General features: G+C 52.7%; 2 protein-coding genes across 2 annotated transcripts in view; one reads left to right on the top strand and one right to left on the bottom strand.

The window, feature by feature from the left end:
* The window catches only part of rtf2 (replication termination factor 2), a 158,407-nt gene extending 141,357 nt beyond the window's left edge, over window positions 1–17,050 (bottom strand). The window contains exon 1 of the mRNA XM_068000730.1: window positions 16,900–17,050. Coding sequence (XP_067856831.1) covers window positions 16,900–16,968 — 69 coding nt within the window. The 5' untranslated portion in view covers window positions 16,969–17,050. The remainder of the gene's footprint in view (window positions 1–16,899) is intronic.
* A 5,650-nt stretch (window positions 17,051–22,700) lies between these two features.
* The window catches only part of spo11 (SPO11 initiator of meiotic double stranded breaks), a 50,862-nt gene continuing 48,460 nt past the window's right edge, over window positions 22,701–25,102 (top strand). Inside the window, exon 1 of the mRNA XM_068000690.1 lies at window positions 22,701–22,834. Coding sequence (XP_067856791.1) covers window positions 22,701–22,834 — 134 coding nt within the window. The remainder of the gene's footprint in view (window positions 22,835–25,102) is intronic.

Below are 25,102 nucleotides of genomic sequence, written 5' to 3'. Positions count from 1 at the left end.
TGGATAAGCTCAAGTTTATGGAGGGTGGAAGATGAGAGGCCAGCCAGGAGAGCATTGAGGTAGCCAGCCTAGAGGTAACAAAGGCATGGATAAGGGATTCATCAGCGGATGAGCTGACGCAGGGGCAGAGACGGGCAATGTTACGGAGGCGAAAGTAGGCAGTCTCGATGATGGAGCAGATATGTGGAAGCTCATCTCAGTCAAATAGGACCCAAGGTTGTGAACGGTCTGGTTCAGCCCCAGACAGTGGCCAGGGAGAGGGATGGAGTCGGTGGCTAGGGAACGGTGATTGCGTCGGGATGAAAGACAATGACATTGATCTTCCCAATATTTAGTTGGAGGAGATTTTTGCTCATCCGGTACCAGACAAGCAGTGCAACAAATGACAGCGTGTGGAGGGGTCGAGAGAGGCGGTGGTGATGAGGTAGAGCTGGGTGTCGTCAGTTTGCATGCGGAATCTGACGTATTTTTGGATGATGTAGATGAGAAATAGGAGGGGGCCAAGGATAGATCCTTGGGGGGACTCCAGAGGCAACGGTGCAGGAGCGGGAAGAGAAGCCATTGCAGGTGATTTTCTGGCTATGAATGGATAGATAAGAATGGAACCAGGCGAGCGCAGTCCCACCCAGCTGGACGACAGGAGAGGCGCTGGAGGAGGAAGGTGTGGTCAACTGTGTCAAAGGCTGCAGACAGGTGGAGAAGGATGAGGAGGGATAGTTTACCAGGATAACAGTCACATAGGATGTCATTTATGACTTTGATAAGGCCCGTTTCAGTATTGTGGCAAGGACGGAAACCTGATTGGAGGGATTCAATCATGGAGTTGAAGGAAAGATGGGCATGGATTTGGGGAGCGACAACATGTTAAAGGACTTTGAAGAGGAAAGGGAGGTTGGAGAAGGGTCAGTAGTTTGCAAGGATAGTGGGGTCAAGGGAGGGTTTTTAAGGAGGGGGTGATGATGGCAGATTTGAAGGGGAGGAGGACAGTTCATGAGGAGAGGGAACCGTTAATATCAGCTAACATGGGGGCCAGGAAGGGAAGTTGGGTGATCAGCAGTTTGGTAGGAATAGGGTTTTTGGGAGCAGGAGTTGGGTCTCATGGTCAAGATGAGCTCGGAGAGAGGAGATAGGAGAGAAACTAGAGAAAGATGAGAGTTCAGGGCTAGGGCAGGGGGGGACCTTAGGGGAAGTTTGGCTTGGTTGGCTAGGGGAAGGGAGGGAAGCGGCAGAGACAGCTGAGCGGTTGGCCTCAATCTTAATGACAAAGAAGCCCATGAGTTCCTCGCACGTGTTATATTAAAGGGAGATAACAAGCAAGTTGTTGTCCTCCTTGATGGTTTCAAAGCAGCAGTGGTACGGACTTGGGAATAAATCATTCTCCCCTGGGCCATAGATGGATGCAAAAACGGAGTGTCAAGAAAGAGGAATAGGAGGCAAAGGAATTAGAGAGAACATTTCATGTTCAACAATTCTTTTTTGCCATTCAAAAGTTATTTTGAAGAATTTCTGGAAAATTGGGGAATGGGTGCATTTATACAGGACAGATTGTGTTGAAAAAAAACACCCAAGAAAGAATGGCCCAAATCTTTAAAAATTCACTCAGCAAAGTCAAAAAGTTTCAAACAGAACTGCCCTGTCAGTGGAAGTGAAAAAAGTTGAACTTAATGAGGTGTGTTTCCAAGTTAATAGGAGGAAACTTTAGGAGTAAATATTTCCAACATTTCTACAGATCATTTATATGGGCAGAGTTTCCGGTGAGCACAAGTGACCAAAAGCTTGATCAAAGAGGTAGGTTTTAAGAAGCATCTTAAAAGGTAGAGAGGTTGAAGGAGGGAATTTGAGCTTAGAGCCTAGATGGCTGAAGGTACAGCCGCCAATGGTGGAGCAAAGGAAGTGGGGGGCGCACAAGAGGCCAGAGTTGGAGGAACTCAGAGTTCGTGGAGGGTAGTCTGGCTGGAGGAGGTTACAGAGATAGTGAGGGGCAAGGCCATGGAGGGATTTGAATATGAGGATGAAAATTTTAAAATTGAGGGATTGGAATAGTTGAGTCTGGAGGTAACAAAAGTACGGATGAGGGTTTTAGCAGCAGATGGGCTGAGGCAGGGTGGTGACGGGCGATATTACGGATGTGGAAGTAGGCAATCTTTGTGATGGAGAGCATATTGGGTCGAAAGCTCAGCTCAGGATCAAAAAGGACACCGAGGCTGCGAACATTCTTGTTCAGCCTTAGAAAGTGGCCAGGGAGGGGGATGGAATCAGTGGCTTGGGAACAAAATTCATGGTGGGGGCCGAAGACAATGGCCCAATGTTTAATTGGAGGAAATTTCGTCTCATCCAGGACTGTATGTCAGAAAAGCAGTCCAACAACACAGGCAGTGGAGGAGTCGAGAGGTGGTGGTGAGGTAGAGCTGGGTGTTGTCTGCGTACATGTGGAACCTGATGTTTTGAATTTTGATGATGTCACCAAGAGGCAGCATGTAAATGAGAAATAGGAGGGGGGGGGGGCCCCAAGGATAGATAGTTAAACTCCACAGCTACGACAGCATCAAGAAACCAACTTTTTTATGGATCCCAAAGCAGAAAATGCTGGCTTCTTTCAATAGGCCCTTCAATGTGTAACAAAATGGGGAGATCAGCATTTAGAGATTGTGTGTCATCCCAGAGCCCAAGAAGAGTTTACAAGAGCTTTAGCATTCTGTACACTTTAAAACAAAAACTGATATGTAGACCCAGGACAAACTCCTTTTTCAAATATCTACATTTTATTTATTTTGGCACAGGACAAAGCATTAAAGGGCTCATGAATTACAATGCAATGGACAATAACACAAACATTTCTATATTAAAGTATGCAGGACTACTGTAAATATGGTGTATACAGGGTACATCAGAGTTTAATAACACTTTCAGTCATTGGGGAAAGAAGTTGATGGAAAACAGATCAATTGTACAAGCAGCTGACTTGAATTGTGAGAGTATGTGACCAAGGTCAGAGAATCAGTGCGACCTATTATAGCCATATCGCGACCTGCGCTCCGTGGGCATGGCTCCCCGCAGAGCCCTGAATTTACCTTAACATTCAACAACAACTGTATTTATATAGCGCCTTTAACTTGGTAAAGCGTTAAACATTCCAACACTAGATACACAACAGCAGAGCAGAGTTTAGAGAACAGGACTGAGACCTGGTTAATCATAGATATCACAGCAGAGGAAGGCCATTGGCCTATCCCAGCAGTGCTAGCTCTTCAATTGTAGCTATCAACTCTAATCGCATTGCCTTGTCCTTTCCCCATATCTTTTTGAATCTTTCCTTTCCAAATACTTATCCAATTCTCTTAAACAATGTTATACTCTGCCTTAATAGCCACTAGAGGCAAAGTTTAGGAATGTATAGGACTAGAAAAGAGAATTGCAGTCCATCTGGCCAGCTCCATGTTCTAACAACCCTTTGAATAAAATTCTTCCAACCATCCCCATTGATTCTTCTAGAGATAATCTTCAGTGTGCACCTCGCAAAACTCATTCAACAACCAATGGAAACAATCTTTCACTATTTATGCTCTCAAAACCTTTGACAATTTTGAAAAGCTGTTAGATTTCCCTTAACCTTCTTTGTACCAGTGAGAAAAGCCCCTCATCCTCACATCATTCAACTGAATCTTCACTGTACCTTTTCCATGGCTCTAATAACCTATATAAGGATGCTCAGAACTGCATGCAATACAACAGTGGAGTTATAACCGGACTCTGGCTCCCATCCTTCCAGGTTACTCAGTGAGGTGGAAAAACCCACACAACAGTGTGAGTCCTGTCCATGCAACAAGTTAAAATGAGAGAGTGCCAGGTGGAAAATATGAAACCAAGAGCACTGAGCTCACCAACATTGCCATCCAGACTCAGCACCTGGACCAGCACCAGGGTTGGTGTGGACTTTCTGGAAACTTCGAAAATGTAAACTAAACACAAAAAGTCCAATTCATAGTATCATAGTAGGTACAGCACAGGAGGAGGCCATTTGGCCCATCATGCCTGTTTCAGCTTTTTGAAAGAGCTATCCAATTAGTCCCATTCCCCTGCTCTATCTCCATAGCCCTGTAAATTTTTCCCTTCAAGTATTTATCCAATTCTCTCTTGAAAGTTACTGTTGAATCTGCTTCCACCACCCTTTCAGGCAGTGCATTCCAGATCTTAACAACTCGCTGCGTAAAAAAAGGTTTCCTCATGTCACCTCTGGCTTTTTTGCCGATCGCCTTAAATTTATGTCATCTGGTTACCGACCCTTCTGCCACTGGAAACAGTTGCTCCTTATTTACTCTATCAAAACCGTTCATAATTTTGAACATCTCTATCAAATCTCCCCTTAACCTTCTCTGTTCCAAGGAGAACAACCCCAGCTTCTCCAGTCTCTCCACATAACTGAAACCCCTCATCCCTGACACCATTCTAGTAATCTCCTCTACGCCCTCTCTAAGGCCTTGACATCCCTCCTAAAGTGTGGTGCCCAGAATTGAACACAATACTCCAGCTGAGGCCTAAGCAGTGTTTTAGGAAGATTTAGAGTAACTTCCTTGCTTTTGTACTCTATGCCTCTTTATAAAGTCAACTTTTTCTGCCACCGTCAAGGATCCACGCCAAAAGCGGTGAGAAAACAGTGAGAGCGGCGGGGATATACAGCGTGGTGGCAGCAGAGGCCTGGGTATAAAAGAGCAGTAGAGAGATCACAGTGGGAATATAAAACGTGACAGCCCGGGGGCCCGGTATAAAGGAGCAGCGGAGAGAGCACAGCTAGCGAGGCGGGGATATAAAGTGCAGCGGCCCGGGGCCAGGTTTAAAGGAGCTGCGGTGAGAGCACATCGAGAGCAAGGGGGGGGGGGGGGGGGTGGGTATAAAGCTCGGGGCCCAGTATAAAGGAGCAGCGGAGAGAGGACAGCGGGGGGGTGGGGGATATAAAGCTCGGGGCCCAGTATAAAGGAGTAGTGGAGAGGACAGCGGGGGGGGTGGGGGATATAAAGCTCGGGGCCCAGTATAAAGGAGTAGTGGAGAGAGGACAGCGGGGGGGTGGGGGATATAAAGCTCGGGGCCCAGTATAAAGGAGTAGTGGAGAGAGGACAGCGGGGGGGTGGGGGATATAAAGCTCAGGGCCCAGTATAAAGGAGTAGTGGAGAGAGGACAGCGGGGGGGTGGGGGATATAAAGCTCGGGGCCCAGTATAAAGGAATAGTGGAGAGAGGACAGCGGGGGGGTGGGGGATATAAAGCTCGGGGCCCAGTATAAAGGAGTAGTGGAGAGAGGACAGCGGGGGGGTGGGGGATATAAAGCTCGGGGCCCAGTATAAAGGAGTAGTGGAGAGAGGACAGCAGGGGGGTGGGGGATATAAAGCTCGGGGCCCAGTATAAAGGAGTAGTGGAGAGAGGACAGCGGGGGGGTGGGGGATATAAAGCTCGGGGCCCAGTATAAAGGAGTAGTGGAGAGAGGACAGCGGGGGGGTGGGGGATATAAAGCTCGGGGCCCAGTATAAAGGAGTAGTGGAGAGAGGACAGCGGGGGGGTGGGGGATATAAAGCTCGGGGCCCAGTATAAAGGAGTAGTGGAGAGAGGACAGCGGGGGGGTGGGGGATATAAAGCTCGGGGCCCAGTATAAAGGAATAGTGGAGAGAGGACAGCGGGGGGGTGGGGGATATAAAGCTCGGGGCCCAGTATAAAGGAGTAGTGGAGAGAGGACAGCGGGGGGGTGGGGGATATAAAGCTCGGGGCCCAGTATAAAGGAGTAGTGGAGAGAGGACAGCGGGGGGGTTGGGGATATAAAGCTCGGGGCCCAGTATAAAGGAGTGGTGGAGAGAGGACAGCAGGGGGGTGGGGGATATAAAGCTCGGGGCCCAGTATAAAGGAGTAGTGGAGAGAGGACAGCGGGGGGGTGGGGGATATAAAGCTCGGGGCCCAGTATAAAGGAGTAGTGGAGAGAGGACAGCGGGGGGGTGGGGGATATAAAGCTCGGGGCCCAGAATAAAGGAGTAGTGGAGAGAGGACAGCGGGCGGGTGGGGGATATAAAGCTCGGGGCCCAGTATAAAGGAGTAGTGGAGAGAGGACAGCAGGGGGGTGGGGGATATAAAGCTCGGGGCCCAGTATAAAGGAGTAGTGGAGAGAGGACAGCGGGGGGGTGGGGGATATAAAGCTCGGGGCCCAGTACAAAGGAGTAGTGGAGAGAGGACAGCGGGGGGGTGGGGGATATAAAGCTCGGGGCCCAGTATAAAGGAGTAGTGGAGAGAGGACAGCGGGGGGGTGGGGGATATAAAGCTCGGGGCCCAGTATAAAGGAGTAGTGGAGAGAGGACAGCGGGGGGGTGGGGGATATAAAGCTCGGGGCCCAGTATAAAGGAATAGTGGAGAGAGGACAGCGGGGAGGTGGGGGATATAAAGCTCGGGGCCCAGTATAAAGGAGTAGTGGAGAGAGGACAGCGGGGGGGTGGGGGATATAAAGCTCGGGGCCCAGTATAAAGGAGTAGTGGAGAGAGGACAGCGGGCGGGTGGGGGATATAAAGCTCGGGGCCCAGTATAAAGGAGTAGTGGAGAGAGGACAGCAGGGGGGTGGGGGATATAAAGCTCGGGGCCCAGTATAAAGGAGTAGTGGAGAGAGGACAGCGGGGGGGTGGGGGATATAAAGCTCGGGGCCCAGTATAAAGGAGTAGTGGAGAGAGGACAGCGGGGGGGTGGGGGATATAAAGCTCGGGGCCCAGTATAAAGGAGTAGTGGAGAGAGGACAGCGGGGGGGTGGGGGATATAAAGCTCGGGGCCCAGTATAAAGGAGTAGTGGAGAGAGGACAGCGGGGGGGTGGGGGATATAAAGCTCGGGGCCCAGTATAAAGGAATAGTGGAGAGAGGACAGCGGGGGGGTGGGGGATATAAAGCTCGGGGCCCAGTATAAAGGAGTAGTGGAGAGAGGACAGCGGGGGGGTGGGGGATATAAAGCTCGGGGCCCAGTATAAAGGAATAGTGGAGAGAGGACAGCGGGGGGGTGGGGGATATAAAGCTCGGGGCCCAGTATAAAGGAGTAGTGGAGAGAGGACAGCGGGGGGGTGGGGGATATAAAGCTCGGGGCCCAGTATAAAGGAATAGTGGAGAGAGGACAGCGGGGGGGTGGGGGATATAAAGCTCGGGGCCCAGTATAAAGGAGTAGTGGAGAGAGGACAGCGGGGGGGTGGGGGATATAAAGCTCGGGGCCCAGTATAAAGGAGTAGTGGAGAGAGGACAGCGGGGGGGTGGGGGATATAAAGCTCGGGGCCCAGTATAAAGGAGTAGTGGAGAGAGGACAGCGGGGGGGTGGGGGATATAAAGCTCGGGGCCCAGTATAAAGGAATAGTGGAGAGAGGACAGCGGGGGGGTGGGGGATATAAAGCTCGGGGCCCAGTATAAAGGAGTAGTGGAGAGAGGACAGCGGGGGGGTGGGGGATATAAAGCTCGGGGCCCAGTATAAAGGAATAGTGGAGAGAGGACAGCGGGGGGGTGGGGGATATAAAGCTCGGGGCCCAGTATAAAGGAGTAGTGGAGAGAGGACAGCGGGGGGGTGGGGGATATAAAGCTCGGGGCCCAGTATAAAGGAGTAGTGGAGAGAGGACAGCGGGGGGGTGGGGGATATAAAGCTCGGGGCCCAGTATAAAGGAGTAGTGGAGAGAGGACAGCGGGGGGGTGGGGGATATAAAGCTCGGGGCCCAGTATAAAGGAATAGTGGAGAGAGGACAGCGGGGGGGTGGGGGATATAAAGCTCGGGGCCCAGTATAAAGGAGTAGTGGAGAGAGGACAGCGGGGGGGTGGGGGATATAAAGCTCGGGGCCCAGTATAAAGGAGTAGTGGAGAGAGGACAGCGGGGGGGTGGGGGATATAAAGCTCGGGGCCCAGTATAAAGGAGTAGTGGAGAGAGGACAGCGGGGGGGTGGGGGATATAAAGCTCGGGGCCCAGTATAAAGGAGTAGTGGAGAGAGGACAGCGGGGGGGTGGGGGATATAAAGCTCGGGGCCCAGTATAAAGGAGTAGTGGAGAGAGGACAGCGGGGGGGTGGGGGATATAAAGCTCGGGGCCCAGTATAAAGGAGTAGTGGAGAGAGGACAGCGGGGGGGTGGGGGATATAAAGCTCGGGGCCCAGTATAAAGGAGTAGTGGAGAGAGGACAGCGGGGGGGTGGGGGATATAAAGCTCGGGGCCCAGTATAAAGGAGTAGTGGAGAGAGGACAGCGGGGGGGTGGGGGATATAAAGCTCGGGGCCCAGTATAAAGGAATAGTGGAGAGAGGACAGCGGGGGGGTGGGGGATATAAAGCTTGGGGCCCAGTATAAAGGAGTAGTGGAGAGAGGACAGCGGGGGGGTGGGGGATATAAAGCTCGGGGCCCAGTATAAAGGAGTAGTGGAGAGAGGACAGCGGGGGGGTGGGGGATATAAAGCTCGGGGCCCAGTATAAAGGAGTAGTGGAGAGAGGACAGCGGGGGGGTGGGGGATATAAAGCTCGGGGCCCAGTATAAAGGAGTAGTGGAGAGAGGACAGCGGGGGGGTGGGGGATATAAAGCTCGGGGCCCAGTATAAAGGAATAGTGGAGAGAGGACAGCGGGGGGGTGGGGGATATAAAGCTCGGGGCCCAGTATAAAGGAGTAGTGGAGAGAGGACAGCGGGGGGGTGGGGGATATAAAGCTCGGGGCCCAGTATAAAGGAGTAGTGGAGAGAGGACAGCGGGGGGGTGGGGGATATAAAGCTCGGGGCCCAGTATAAAGGAATAGTGGAGAGAGGACAGCGGGGGGGTGGGGGATATAAAGCTCGGGGCCCAGTATAAAGGAGTAGTGGAGAGAGGACAGCGGGGGGGTGGGGGATATAAAGCTCGGGGCCCAGTATAAAGGAGTAGTGGAGAGAGGACAGCGGGGGGGTGGGGGATATAAAGCTCGGGGCCCAGTATAAAGGAATAGTGGAGAGAGGACAGCGGGGGGGGTGGGGGATATAAAGCTCGGGGCCCAGTATAAAGGAGTAGTGGAGAGAGGACAGCGGGGGGGTGGGGGATATAAAGCTCGGGGCCCAGTATAAAGGAGTAGTGGAGAGAGGACAGCGGGGGGGTGGGGGATATAAAGCTCGGGGCCCAGTATAAAGGAGTAGTGGAGAGAGGACAGCGGGGGGGGTGGGGGATATAAAGCTCGGGGCCCAGTATAAAGGAGTAGTGGAGAGAGGACAGCGGGGGGGTGGGGGATATAAAGCTCGGGGCCCAGTATAAAGGAGTAGTGGAGAGAGGACAGCAGGGGGGTGGGGGATATAAAGCTCGGGGCCCAGTATAAAGGAGTAGTGGAGAGAGGACAGCGGGGGGGTGGGGGATATAAAGCTCGGGGCCCAGTATAAAGGAGTAGTGGAAAGAGGACAGCGGGGGGGTGGGGGATATAAAGCTCGGGGCCCAGTATAAAGGAGTAGTGGAGAGAGGACAGCGGGGGGGTGGGGGATATAAAGCTCGGGGCCCAGTATAAAGGAGTAGTGGAGAGAGAGAGCGAGCAAAAAATAATCAAGGAGTGATGTCACAGGACAGCAGGTAGGTGATTGGTTGGTGAATGTTACCATTTTCTATTGCTCTCTAAGCGAGGGCAGTGGTTTAAACTAAGAGCTGGGAAACTATATTACTTTATTAAATTAACAAACTTGATAAACTAATTAGTTAATGAAAGTAAAAATATCGAGTGAATAAAATCTTTAACTAATTAAATATATAAAACAAGGTTAGATCGAGATGGCAGGGCAGGTGATGTGTCGTAACTGCAGCATGTGGGAGTGCTTGGAGAGCAGTGAGATCCCGAGCAAGCACATCTGCAATTAGTGTCTGCAACTCGAGGAACTTCGGCTCAGAGTTGTTGAGCTGCAGTCCGAGCTGCAGACATTGTGATGCATCACTGAGCTGGAGAGTTAATGGAACACTTTGATCCAGGAGGCAGTCACATCCCTCAGGTTAGGTAGAAGTTTAGAGTTGATCAGTGGTCAGGGACAGAAGGATGTGACAGCAAGTCAGGCAGGTATGGGGACCCAGGATCCAGTGATGGAAGAGCCTCAGCCCTTGACCATGTCCAACAGTTACATGCTACCTGTATGGATGAGTACAAAGACTGCAGGGAGGATGGGCAAACTGATGACGCCACCGTGGTACAGGAGACCATTCAAAAGGTCGGGGGGGGGGGGGGGGGGGGGTGGGAAGTAAAAAGGAATATGGTCATGGTAGGGGATAGATACTGGTCTCTGCAGCTGCAATCGGGAGTCGTGAAGGCTGTGTTGCCTGCCTGGTGCCAGGGTTAAGGATATCTCCTCATGGCTGGAGAAAAACTTAAAGCATGAGGGGAAGGATCCAGTTGTCGTGGTCCACATAGGAACCAACGACATAGGTAGAACTAGGAATGAGGTTCAGCTGGGGGAGTTTGAGGAGCTAGGATCGGAATTAATAAGCAGAATCTCAAAGGTAATAACCTCTGGATTCCTACCTGAGCCACACACAAATTGGCATAGGGTCAAACAGATCAAAGAGTTAAATGCAAGGCTCAAAAAGTGGTGTGGGAGACAGGGGTTTTGATTCATGGGGCACTGGCACCAGTACTGGGAAAAGAGGGAGCTGTTCTGTTGGGACGTGCTCCACTTAAACCAGGCTGGGACCAGTGTTCTGGCAAATCGAATAACTAGGGCAGTAGACAGGGCTTTAAACTAAAAGTGTGTGTGTGTTGTGGGGGGAGGAAAGAGGGTTCAGGTGAGGGTAAATTTATAAATCTGAAGAGAAAAGTCAAGGCCACAGATTAAAAGATAAGATGGTAGATAAGCAATGGCGAACATTTAAAGAAAGATTTCATAATTCTCAACAAATATACATTCCATTGAGGAATAAAAACCCCACGGGAAAAGTGATCCATCCGTGGCTAACTAAAGAAGTTAAGGAGGCTTATAATGTTGCCAAGAGTAGTAAGCCTGAGGATTGGGAAACCAGCAAAGGATGACCAAAAAATTGATAAAGAGGGAGAAAGTAGAATATGAGAGTAAAATAGCAAGAAATATAAAAACAGATTGTAAGAGCTTCTACAAGTATATAAAAAGGAAGACAGTAGCAAAAGTAAACATGGGTCCCTTAGGCTCAGACAGGAGAAATTATAATGTAATAAGGTAATGGCAGAGACGTCAAACAAATATTTTGTATCTGTCTTCACAGCAGAAGACACAAAAAACATACCAGAAATAATGGAGAACTAAGGGTCTAATGAGAGTGAGGGACTTAAAGTAATTAGTATTAGTAAACATAAAAACATAAGAAATAGAAGCAGGAGTAGGCCATCCGGCCTCTCGAGCCTGCTCTGTCATTCAATAAGATCATGGCTGATCGTCTACCTCAACGCCATTTTCCTGCACCATCCCCATATCCCTTGATGCCTTTAATATCTAGAAATCTATCGATCTCTGTTTTGAATGTACTCAATGACTGAGCCTCCACAGCCCTCTGGGGTAGAGAATTCCAAAGATTCACCACCCTCTGAGTGAAGAAATTTCTCATCTCACCCCTAAATGGCCTACCCCTTATTCTGAGACTGTGACCCCTGGTTCTAAATTCCCCAGCCAGGGGAAACATTCTCCCTGCATCTACCCTGTCGAGCCCTGTAAGAATTTTGTATGTTTCAATGAGATCAGCTCTCATTCTTCTAAACTCTAGAGAATACAGGCCTAGTCTACTCAATCTCTCCTCATATGACAATCCCACCATCCCAGGAATCAGTCTGGTGAATCTTCCTTGCACTTCCTCTATGGCAAGTATATCCTCTCTTAGGTAAGGAGACAAAAATTGTACACAATACTCCAGGTGCGGTCTCACCAAGGCCTTATATAATTGCAGTAAGACATCTTTACTCCTGTACTCAAATCCTCTTGTAATAAATGCCAACATACTATTTGCCTTCCTAATTGTTTGCTGCACCTACATGTTAGCTTTCAGTGACTCATGTACAAGGACACCCAGGTCCCTTTGAAAATCAACATTTCCCAATCTCTTATCATTTAAAAAATACTCTGCATTTCTGTTTCTCCTACCAAAGTGGATAACTTCACATTTTTCCACATTACATTCCATCTGCCATGTTCTTGCTCATTCACTTAGCCTGTCTATATCTCCTCGAAGCCTCTTTGCATCCTCCTCACAACTCTCATTCCCACCTAGTTTTGTGTCATCAGCAAATTTGGAAATATTACATTTGGTCCCCTCATCCAAATCATTGATATAGATTGTGAATAGCTGGGGCCCAAGCACCGATCCCTGCGATACCCCACTAGTCACAGTCTGCCAATCTGAAAAAGGCCCGTTTATTCCTACTCTCTGATTTCTGTCTATTAACCAATTCTCAATCCATGCCAGTATATTACTCCCAATTCCATGTGCTCTAACTTTGTTCACCAACCTCCTGTGTGGGACCTTATCAAAAGCCTTCTGAAAATCCAAATACACCACATCCACTGGTTCCCCCTTATCTATTCTACTAGTTACATCCTCAAAGAACTCCAATAGGTTTGTCAAACATGATTTTCTTTTCATAAATCCATGTTGACTCTGCCAAATCCTATTATTATTTTCTAAGTGTCCTGCTATCACATCCTTTATAATAGATTCTAGCATTTTCCCTACTATTGATGTCAGGCTAACAGGTCTGTAGTTCCCTCTTTTCTCTCTCCCTCCTTTCTTTAATAGCAGGGTTACATTTGCTACCCTCCAATCTGCAGGAACAGTTCCAGAATCTATGGAATTTTGGTCGATGACAACCAATGCATCCACTATCTCTATAGCCACCTCTTTCAAAACCCTGGGATGTAGATCATCAGGTCCTTGGGATTTATCAACTTTCAGTCTCATTAATTTCTCTATTACTATTTTTTTTACTAATACTAATTTCTTTCAGTTCCTCATTCTCACCAGACCCTTGGTTCTCTAATATTTCTGGGAGGTTTTTTTGTGTTTTCTTCCGTGAAGACAGACACAGAGTATTTGTTTAATTTCTCTGCCATTTCCTTATTCCCCATTATAAATTCTCCCGTCACTGTCTGTAAAGGTACCACATTTGCCTTCGCCAGTCTTTTCCTTTTTACATACCTAAAGAAAAAGTATTGGGGAAATGAATGGGACTAAAAGCCAACAAATCCCCTGAACCTCATGGCTTACATCGCATTTTTTGTGATCTTCCAAAATTTTCTAGATTCTACAACAGTCCCAGTGGATTGGAAGGTAGCAAATGTATCAGCGCTATTCAAGAAAGGAGGGAGAGAGAAAATAGGGAACTATAGGCCAGTTAGCCTGACATCAGTAGTCGGGAAAATGCTGGAATCTATTCTTAAGGAGGTGATAACAGAGCACTTCGAAAATCATAATATGATTAGGCAGAGTCAATGTGGTTTTATGAAAGGGAAATCGTGTTTGGGAAATCTATTAAGTTTTTGAGGATGTAACTAGTAGAGTAAAGAAAGGAGAACCAGTGGATGTTGTATATTTGGATTTTCAAAAGGCATTCGATAAGGTGCCACACAAAAGGTTGTTACACAAGATAAGGGCTCATGTGGTTGGGGGTTATATATTATCATGGATTGAGGATTGGTTAACGGACAGAAAACAGAAAGTAGGAATAAATGGGTCATTTTCAGGTTGGCAGGCTGTAACTAGTGGGGTGCCGCAAGGATCAGTGCTTGAGTCTCAGCTATTTACAATCTATATTAACGACTTAGATGAAGGGACCGAGTGTAATGTATCAAAGTTTGCTGACAATACAAAGCTCGGTGGGAAAGTAAGCTGTGAGGAGGACACAAAGAGTCTGCAAAGAGATATAGATAGATTAAGTAAGTGGGCAAGGTGGCAGATGGAGTATAATGTGAGGAAATGTGACGTTATTCACTTTGGTAGGAAGAATAGAAAAACAGAATATATTTCAAATGGTGAGAAACTATTAAATGTTGGTGCTCAGAGGGATTTGGGTGTCCTTGTACGTGAAACACAGGAAGTTAACATGCAGGTACAGCAAGCAATTAGGAAGGGAAATGGTAGGTTAGCCTTTATTCCAAGGGGGTTGGAGTATAAGAGTAAGGAAGTCTTGCTGCAATTCTTCAGGGCTTTGGTGAGACCTCACCTGGAGTACAGTGTACAGTTTTAGTCTCCTTACCTAAGGAACCCTGTGTGAGAACCTCTCTGGATACATCGAGGGCATCCTGAAACCTATCGTACAGGGAACCCCCAGCTTCTGTCGCGACACTACAGACTTCCTACAAAAGCTCAGTACCCACGGACCAGTTGAACCAGGAACACTTCTCACCATGATGGACGTCTCGGCACTCTACACCAGTATCACCCACGATGACGGCATCGCTGCGACAGCATCAATACTCAACACCAACAACAGCCAATCTCCAGACGCCATCCTACAACTCATCCGCTTCATCCTGGATCACAATGTCTTCACCTTCGATAACCAGTTCTTTACCCAAACACACGGAACAGCCATGGGGACCAAATTCGCACCCCAATACGCCAACATTTTCTTGCACAAGTTCGAGCAGGACTTCTTCACTGCACAGGACCTCCAACCAACACTATACACCAGATACATCGACGACATTTTCTTCCTATGGACCCACTGCGAGGAATCACTGAAGAGACTACACGATAACATCAACAAGTTCCATCCCACCATCAAGCTCACCATGGACTACTCCTCAGAATCGGTTTCTTTCTTGGACACACGAATCTCCATCAAAGACCTGCACCTCAGCACCTCGCTCTACCCGCAAGCCCACGGACAACCTCACGATGCTCCACTTTTCCAGCTTCCACCCTAACCATGTCAAAGAGGCCATCCCCTATGGACAGGCCCTGCGAATACACAGGGTCTGCTCAGACGAGGAGGAACGCGATGGACACCTACAGACGCTGAAAGACGCCCTAGTAAGAACGGGATATGATGCTCGACTCATCGATCGACAGTTCCGACGGGCCACAGCGAAAAATCGCATAGACCTCCTCAGAAGACTAACACGGGACGCAACCAACAGAGTACCCTTCGTCGTCCAGTACTTCCCCGGAGCGGAGAAACTACGCCATGTTCTCCGCAGCCTTCAACATGTCATCAATGACGACGAACACCTCGCTATGGCCATCCCCACACCTCCACTACTCGCCTTTAAACAGCCACGCAACCTCAGACCATCGTTCGCAGCAAATTACCCAGCTTTCAGGAGAACAGCGACCACGACACCACACAACCCTGCCACGGTAACCTCTGCAAGACATGCCAGATCATCGACCATCACAGATACCACCATCACACGAGAGGACACCACCCACCAGGTGCATGGTTCATACTCCTGTGACTCGGCCAACGTTGTCTACCTCATACGTTGCAGGAAAGGATGCCCCAGAGCATGGTACATTGGCGAGACCATGCAGACGCTGCGACAACGGATGAACGGACACCGCGCAACAATCGCCAGACAGGAGAGTTCCCTCCCAGTCGGGGAACACTTCAGCAGTCAAGGACATTCAGCCACCGACCTTCGGGTAAGCATACTCCAAGGCGGCCTTCGAGACACACGACAACGCAAAATCGTCGAGCAGAAATTGATAGCCAAGTTCCGCACCCATGAGGACGGCCTCAACCGGGATCTTGGGTTCATGTCACGCCACATGTAACCCCACCAGCGAACAAATGTTATCTATTTTTAATATAACGGGTCATTTGCTGTCTTTTCTATGTTTCTGCCTCTCTCTCTGTTTTTTTTTGGTGGTTTGTATATTCGGTGGCCTTTTAGGTAACACCTCTCTGTCTGCACACTGTGATTGCCTTGGCAACGGGCAGTTGGAAAGACTATCTGTAATCACCAGGTATTGTTCTGTGATTTATAAATGCGAAGGGTTCGAGGATTTCATTTCCACAACATTCACCTGAGGAAGGAGGAAGCCTCCGAAAGCTTGTGAATTTCAAATAAAATTGTTGGACTATAACTTGGTGTTGTAAAATTGTTTACAATTGTCAACCCCAGTCCATCACCGGCATCTCCACATCATACCTAAGGAAGGATACACTTGCCTTAGAGGCAGTGCAACGAAGGTTCATTAGATTAATTCCTGAGATGAGAGGGCTGTCCTATGAGGAGAGATTGAGTAGAATGGGCTTATACTCTCTGGAGTTTAGAAGAATGAGAGGTGATCTCATAGAAACATAAGATTCTGAGAGGGTATATGCTGAGGGGCTGTTTCCCCTAGCTGGAGAATCCTGAAGAAGAGGGCATCGTCGCAGGATAAAGGGGTCAGCCATTTAGGACTGAGATGAGGAGGAATTTCTTCACTCAGAGGGTTGTGAATCTTTGGAATTCTCTACCCCAGAGGGCTGAGGATGCTCAGTCGTTGAGTATATTCAAGGCTGAGATCGATAAGTTTTTGGACTCTAGGGGAATCAAGGGACGTGGGGGTCGGGAGGGAAAGTGGAGTTGTGGTAGAAGATCAGCCATGATCTTATTGAATGGCAGAGCTGGCTCGAGGGGCAAATGGCCTACTCCTGCTCCTATTTCTTACGATCTTACCCCCAGGTCTCTCTGTTCCCGCACCCCCTTTAAAATTGTAACATTTAGTTTATTTTGCCTCTCTTCATCCTACCCCTTCTCTCTAGCCCAGCAGCATCTGTGATTCAGGCTGTCAGTGAGCTCCCATCACTGGCAAAACAAACCTCTCCCATCTGTGTACTCGACTAAAGCTAGCAGCCCTCACCTTATTTACTACGGGCTGCTCGGACTAGGAAACTGCGCTGAAAGCCTGAGGTGACCAGGCCTTGCCAAACATTACAAACCGGCTCCGAGGAACTGGCAGCTAGCAGGGGACAGTGTAGTTGTTCCTCACCTGCTCCACCTTCTTGGGGCCCTTCACCAACTCGTGCCGCTTGGGGATAGTGCCGCCGTCGCAGCCCATCGCGTCCCGGGGACTCAATCCGAACTCGAGCAGAAAGACCAACGGCTCGAACCAAAACTCAACCAGACTGAGCGCATGCGTACTCCGCCCACTCGCGCCCCTCCCCCATACATCGTCACGCCCCTCCCCCATACATCGTCACGCCCCTCTCCCTCCGCCACGCCCCTCTCCCTTTAACCCCCAGCCTCTGGCTGGCCGAGTCCAGTTACTATGGTCAGTCCCCTGCGGTGTGTGGAGGATGCAAACTGAAAAACGTGAGGTTCTCTTTTCGTGGTGTCTTCATCTTTCTTTAAGCATATGGAACGCACCCTACTCTCAGGCCTTGCAGGGTAGTTCTTATTTCTTGTCAAATCAACTGAGCTTTGCCCCTGTATAGTGTGCAAGGGAGGATGAGGTCATAAATGGGCTGAAAGGGAAATCATCCAATTTTTCCAGCAAAATGGCTCACTACATCATAAATGAATTCCTACACGATTAAGACTACTGAAGCCATGTCACCTCTCTGATTAAATGCCCTCTCTCACTCTCCCTTTGCATTATATACTTTCTTGTCTCATCAGGGCGTTGCTCTTGGGGGTTTTCTCTTATGCTTTCCTCCATGCTATAAATATACATTGCCACACACCCTTCCATGTTGTAACTTCTATATATTTTCTATGTGATGTTCACTGAGGATTTTGACACCGACACACCTGGTGGAGGTGTATTGGCAGGTTCTGTCTGTCTCTCAGTGAGACACGGTGGCAGAAAGGACTAGTGACACAGGCATAGCGTGGAAAGATGGCGCTCAAACAGCTGGGAGCTGGGAGCTGGGAGCCTCCCACCCCATCCTCCCTCCATCCACTACCCTCCCCACCACCTGGTAAGTGGAAGTGCCCCACCCCATTCTCCCTCCACCACCTGGGAGATGGGATCCCTACCTCATCCTCCCTCCCACCTTCCATCACCACCTGGGAGATGGGAGATGGGAGCCCCCCCCCCTTCATCACCACCAGGGAGATGGGAGCTCCCCCCCCCTCCATCACCACCTGGGAGATGGGAGCCCCCCTCCCCCCTCCCCCCTCCCCCTCCCGCTCCATCACCACCTGGGAGATGGGAGATGGGAGCCCCACTCCCCCTCCATCACCACCTGGGAGATGGGAGATGGGAGCCTCCCTCACCACCTGGGAGATGGGAGCCCCCCTCCATCACCACCTGGGAGATGGGAGCCTCCCTCACCACCTGGGAGATGGGAGCCTCCCTCACCACCTGGGAGATGGGAGCCCCCCTCCATCACCACCTGGGAGATGGGAGCCTCCCTCACCACCTGGGAGATGGGAGCCCCCGTCCATCACCACCTGGGAGATGGGAGCCTCCATCACCACCTGGGAGATGGGAGCCCCCCTCCATCACCACCTGGGAGATGGGAGATGGGAGATGGGAGCCCCCCACCCCTCCATCACCACCTGGGAGATGGGAGCTCCCCCCCCTCCATCACCACCTGGGAGATGGGAGCCCCCCTCCCCCTCCATCACCACCTGGGAGATGGGAGCCCCCCTCCCCCTCCATCACCACCTGGGAGATGGGAGCCCCCCCCTCCATCACCACCTGGGAGATGGGAGCCCCCCGCCTCCATCACCACCTGGGAGATGGGAGATGGGAGATGGGAGCCCCCCCCTCCATCACCACCTGGGAGATGGGAGCCCCCCCCCCCTCCATCACCACCTGGGAGATGGGAGCCCCCCCCCTCCATCACCACCTGGGAGAAGGGAGCCCCCTCCCTCCATCTCCACCTGGGAGATGGGAGCCCCCCCCCTCCATCTCCACCTGGGAGATGGGAGCCCCCCCTCCATCACCACCTGGGAGATGGGAGATGGGAGATGGGAGATGGGAGATGGGAGATGGGAGATGGGAGCCCCCCCCCCCCCCCCTATCACCACCTGGGAGATGGGAGCTCCCCCCCCTCCATCACCACCTGGGAGATGGGAGCCCCGCCCCCTCCATCACCACCTGGGAGATGGGAGCCCCCCCCCTCCATCACCACCTGGGAGATGGGAGATGGGAGATGGGAGCCCCCCCCCATCACCACCTGGGAGATGGGAGCCCCCCCCTCCATCACCACCTGGGAGATGGGAGCCTCCCTCACCACCTGGGAGATGGGAGCCCCCCCCTCCATCACCACCTGGGAGATGGGAGCCCCCCCCTCCATCACCACCTGGGAGATGGGAGCCCCCCACCCCTCCATCACCACCTGGGAGATGGGAGCTCCCCCCCCTCCATCACCACCTGGGAGATGGGAGCCCACCCCCCCCCCTCCATCACCACCTGGGAGATGGGAGATGGGAGATGGGAGCCCCCCACCCCTCCATCACCACCTGGGAGATGGGAGCTCCCCCCCCCTCCATCACCACCTGGGAGATGGGAGCCCCCCTCCCCCTCCATCACCACCTGGGAGATGGGAGCCCCGCCCCCTCCATCACCACCTGGGAGATGGGAGCCCCCCCCCTCCATCACCACCTGGGAGATGGGAGCCCCCCTCCCCCTCCATCACCACCTGGGAGATGGGAGCCCCGCCCCCTCCATCACCACCTGGGAGATGGGAGCCCCCCCCCTCCATCACCACCTGGGAGATGGGAGCCCCCCCCCTCCATCACCACCTGGGAGATGGGAGCCCCCCCCCCTCCATCACCACCTGGGAGATGGGAGATGGGAGCCCCCCCCCTCCATCTCCACCTGGGAGATGGGAGCCCCCCCCTCCATCACCACCTGGGAGATGGGAGCCCCCCGCCCCCTCCATCACCACCTGGGAGATGGGAGCCCCGCCCCCTCCATCACCACCTGGGAGATGGGAGCCCCCCCCCTCCATCACCACCTGGGAGATGGGAGCCCCCCCCTCCATCACCACCTGGGAGATGGGAGCCCCCCCCTCCATCACCACCTGGGAGATGGGAGCCCCCCCCTCCATCACCACCTGGGAGCTGGGAGATGGGAGCCCCCCCTCCATCACCACCTGGGAGCTGGGAGATGGGAGCCCCCCCCCCTCCATCACCACCTGGGAGATGGGAGCCCCCCCCCTCCATCACCACCTGGGAGATGGGAGCTCCCCCTCCATCACCACCTGGGAGATGGGAGCCCCCCCCTCCATCACCACCTGGGAGATGGGAGCCCCCCCTCCATCACCACCTGGGAGATGGGAGCCCCCCCCTCCATCACCACCTGGGAGATGGGAGATGGGAGATGGGAGATGGGAGCCCCCCCCCCCACTCCATCACCACCTGGGAGATGGGAGCCCCCCCTCCATCACCACCTGGGAGATGGGAGCCCCCCTCTCTATCACCACCTGGGAGCTGGGAGATCGGAGATGGGAGCCCCCCCTCCCTCCATCACCACCTGGGAGATGGGAGATCGGAGATGGGAGATGGGAGCCCCCCCCCTCCATCACCACCTGGGAGATGGGAGATGGGAGATGGGAGCCCCCCCCCTCCCTCCATCACCACCTGGGAGATGAGAGATGGGAGATGGGAGCTCCCCCCCCTCCATCACCACCTGGGAGATGGGAGCTGGGCGATGGGAGCCCCCCTCCCCTCCCCCCTCCCCCCTCCCCTCCCCCCTCCCCTCCCCCCTCCCCTCCCCTCCCTCCCCCCCTCCCCCACCACCTGGGAGATGGGAGCCCCCTCCCCCTCCCGCTCTCCCCCCCTCCCCCCTCTCCCTCCCTCTCCCCCTCCTCCCCCTCCCCCACTCCCCCCTCCCCCTCCCCCACTCCCCCCTCCCCCACTCCCCCCTCCCCCTCCCCCACTCCCCCCTCCCCCACTCCCCCCTCCCCCACCACCTGGGAGATGGGAGCCCCCCCCACCTCCATCACCACCTGGGAAATGGGAGCTCCCCTCCCCCTCCATCACCACCTGGGAGATGGGAGCCCCCCTCCCCCTCCATCACCACCTGGGAGATGGGAGCCCCCCTCCCCCTCCATCACCACCTGGGAGATGGGAGCCCCCCTCCCCCTCCATCACCACCTGGGAGATGGGAGCCCCCCTCCCCCTCCATCACCACCTGGGAGATGGGAGCCCCCCCCCCCCTCCATCACCACCTGGGAGATGGGAGCCCCCCCCTCCATCACCACCTGGGAGATGGGAGCCCCCCCCTCCATCACCACCTGGGAGATGGGAGATGGGAGCCCCCCCCCCTCCATCACCACCTGGGAGATGGGAGATGGGAGCCCCCCCCCCTCCATCACCACCTGGGAGATGGGAGATGGGAGCCCCCCCCCCTCCATCACCACCTGGGAGATGGGAGATGGGAGCCCCCCCCTCCAGCACCACCTAAGAGATGGGAGCTTCCCCCCCCCTCCATCACCACCTGGGAGATGGGAGATGGGAGCCCCCCCCTATCACCACCTGGGAGATGGGAGATGGGAGCCCCCCCCCATATCACCACCTGGGAGATGGGAGATGGGAGCCCCCCCCCCTCCATCACCACCTGGGAGATGGGAGCCTCCATCACCACCTGGGAGATGGGAGCCTCCATCACCACCTGGGAGATGGGAGCCCCCCTCCCCCTCCCCCTCCATCACCACCTGGGAGATGGGAGCCCCCCTCCCCCTCCATCACCACCTGGGAGATGGGAGCCCCCCTCCCCCTCCATCACTACCTGGGAGATGGGAGCTCCCCCCCCCTCCATCACCACCTGGGAGATGGGAGCCCCCCTCCCCCTCCATCACCACCTGGGAGATGGGAGCCCCCCTCCCCCTCCCCCTCCCCCTCCCCCTCCATCACCACCTGGGAGATGGGAGCCCTGCCCCCTCCATCACCACCTGGGAGATGGGAGCCCCCCCTCCATCACCACCTGGGAGATGGGAGCCCCCCCTCCATCACCACCTGGGAGATGGGAGATGGGAGCCCCCCCCCTATCACCACCTGGGAGATGGGAGATGGGAGCCCCCCCCCTATCACCACCTGGGAGATGGGAGATGGGAGCCCCCCCTCCATCACCACCTGGGAGATGGGAGATGGGAGCCCCCCCTCCATCACCACCTGGGAGATGGGAGATGGGAGCCCCCCCTCCATCACCACCTGGGAGATGGGAGATGGGAGCCCCCCCTCCATCACCACCTGGGAGATGGGAGATGGGAGCCCCCCCTCCATCACCACCTGGGAGATGGGAGATGGGAGCCCCCCCCCCTATCACCACCTGGGAGATGGGAGATGGGAGCCCCCCCTCCATCACCACCTGGGAGATGGGAGATGGGAGCCCCCCCTCCATCACCACCTGGGAGCTGGGAGATGGGAGCCCCCCCCCTATCACCACCTGGGAGATGGGAGATGGGAGCCCCCCCTCCATCACCACCTGGGAGCTGGGAGATGGGAGCCCCCCCCTCCATCACCACCTGGGAGCTGGGAGATGGGAGCCCCCCCCTCCATCTCCACCTGGGAGATGGGAGCCCCCCCTCCATCACCACCTGGGAGATGGGAGATGGGAGATGGGAGCTTCCCCTCCATCACCACCTAGGAGATGGGAGCTTCCCCTCCATCACCACCTAGGAGATGGGAGCTCCTCCCCCCTCCCTCCCACCTGGGAGATGGGAGCTCCTCCCCCTCCCCCTCCCCCACCCGGCGCGAGCAGGTGATCCAGTGACCGTCTCACGCGACCCTGGCAGTTACGCGCGTGCGCAGCTGGTCTTGGCGGGAGTTGGTTGGCTGGGGCGCGGGCGGTTCTGTCCACGGCAGCGCGAGCCTGGCCCTCCATCGCGGTTGGTAATGGAGCCCTTCGTTGACGTCGCTGACTTCGGGGCGGTGGAGCGGCACCGAGCGATTCTGCTGCAGTCCTTGCGGGTGGGGACTGAGCTTCGCGGCGGTGGGCAGCAACTGGTGCGGGCGGAGCCACTGGGCAGGTACGGGCCCGGGCCCGGGCCACTCTTTCCCTCCAGTATTGCGGCATTCCCCTTCTGATCCCCACACGACTTTTCTCAAATCGCCATGCGGCCGACCTGCATAATTGACGTCGCAATAACTTGACACCAGAGCCCCACCCCGCATCGTGCTATTGACACGATTTAAGGGTTGGGTTAATGGTTACGATTATGGTTTATTGTTAGGGGGTTGGGGGGGTTACAGTTTATGGTTAGTTTTAGGGGTTAGGATTAGAGTTTATGTTTAGGGTTTGTAGTTAGGTTAGAAACCATGATTGCCAATGCGTTGTCAATAGCAGAACCCGGAGGTTGGACTGATTGGGTCAGGACTGTCTGAACTGCTCTTAATTTGGTTCTTCAAGCACAGATTCACCTGTCTTTCAAGCCCTTCAGTTCATGTGAAATGAAACTTCTGAGATGTACCTTGGCTCAGTTGGTATCAGTCTCGCCTCTGAATCAGAATGTGGTCTGAAGCCCCACTGTAGGACGTGAACGCATAATCTCGACTAAAGCTCGAATGCAGTACTGAGGGAATGCTCCATTTTTGGACGTGCCACCTCGCAAGTGAAATGTCAAACCGAGACCCTGTCTGCCTGTTCAGGTAAATGCAAAAGATTCCATGACACTATTTGAAGAAGAGCAGGGCATTTTATCTTGAAGAAGAGCCTGGTGTCCTGGCCAATTAAAAGCCCCAGATTATGTGGTCAGTTGTCTTCTTTACTGTTTGTGGGCCCTTGCTTTGTACAAAGTGGCTGCAGTGTTGGCTTACATAACATTTGTGACTGCAGTTACTATATTGACTGTGAAGTGCTTTGGGACATCCCGAGGACACGAAAGGTGCTGTATAAATGCAAGTTCTTCTGTAAATCATTTTTTTCTAACTGCCCCTTTAATTCTTTTTGTAATTATCTTAAATTTGTGCTCTTACGCTACTGTTTCACTGTTACCAATTCAGGTCTGCCCCAGATACCTTCTTGGGTTGGCTGGTGGCGCTAGTTGCTACCTTTGCAGTCAGAGCAACTTAGTTTTATGGGAGTTACTGCACCCTGCCCAATATCTTCATGTACGATTGTAAACACCAAGGATGTAACAATGGCAACCCCTTGCATTTTGGACAGGATGCACTTGCCCATGTGTATCTTTTCAATGTCTCCTGCAACGGACCGAGTTAACGCTGGGAGAGGCGAAGTTCGGTTTGATTTGTTGAGTTGCTTTATTCCTCACTACGCCAATAGTTAGGAGGACATTCACTTAGTTCAATCGATACAACTTATCTCTGGGTAATAACATAAAAATATTGAACCCACAGTGGTGAATCATCTACTTGAGTTAAGCAGACTAACTCAATAACAGTAGCCTGAAGATAAAAGAAATAGGAGATGATGGTGGGGAATAACAACAACTTGCATTTATATAGCACCTTTAACGTAGTAAAACGCCCCAAGGTGCTTCACAGGAGAAAAAAACTTCATACTGAGCCACATAAGAAGGTATTAGGGCAAATGACCAAAAGCTTGGTCAAAGAGGTAAGTTTTAAGGAGCGTCCTAAAGGAGGCGGAGAGGTTTAGGGAGGGAATTCCAGAGCTTAGGGTCTAGGCAGCTGAAGGTACGGCCGCCAATGGTGGAGCGATTAAAATCGGGGATGCGCAAGAGGCAAGAATTAGAGGAGCGCAGAGATCTTGGAGGGTTGTAGGGCTGGAGGAGTTTACAAAGCTCGGGAGGGGCGCGGCCATGGAGGGATTTGAAAACAAGGATGAGAATTTTAAAATCGAGGCATTCTCAGAGCAGGAGCCAGTGTAGGTCAGCGAGCACAGGGGTGATGGGAGAATGGGACTTGGTGCGAGTTAGGATGGCAGCAGAGTTTTGTATGAGCTCAGGTTTATGGAGGGTGGAAGATGGGAGGCCAGCCAGGAGACTATTGGAATAGTCCAGTCGAGAGGTAACAAAGGCATGGGTGAGGGTTTCAGCAGCATATGAGCTGAGGTAGGGGCGAAGACGGGCGATCTTGGTGATGGAGCAGATATGTGGACGGGTAACATGAACAATTAGGGAACAGATAAAGTTATAGAACATCAGTATAAAATAACTGTTAAAAATACAGCAAGTGGAACGATTAATAAAAACAAATTAAATTGCCTGTACAGCAATGTGCACAGCATCCCAAACAAAACGGGGAAGCTGGAGGCAATAACTCGTAAAGAAGAACCAGATGTAGGATGGATAACTGAAACATGGCTGCATAAAGAACAG

The sequence above is a fragment of the Heptranchias perlo genome, chromosome 19 (genome assembly GCF_035084215.1).
Source record: "Heptranchias perlo isolate sHepPer1 chromosome 19, sHepPer1.hap1, whole genome shotgun sequence".
Lineage (NCBI taxonomy): Eukaryota > Metazoa > Chordata > Chondrichthyes > Hexanchiformes > Hexanchidae > Heptranchias > Heptranchias perlo.
The sequence above is the reverse complement of the archived record's forward strand: the minus strand, read 5'-3'. Positions and strand labels throughout refer to the sequence as shown.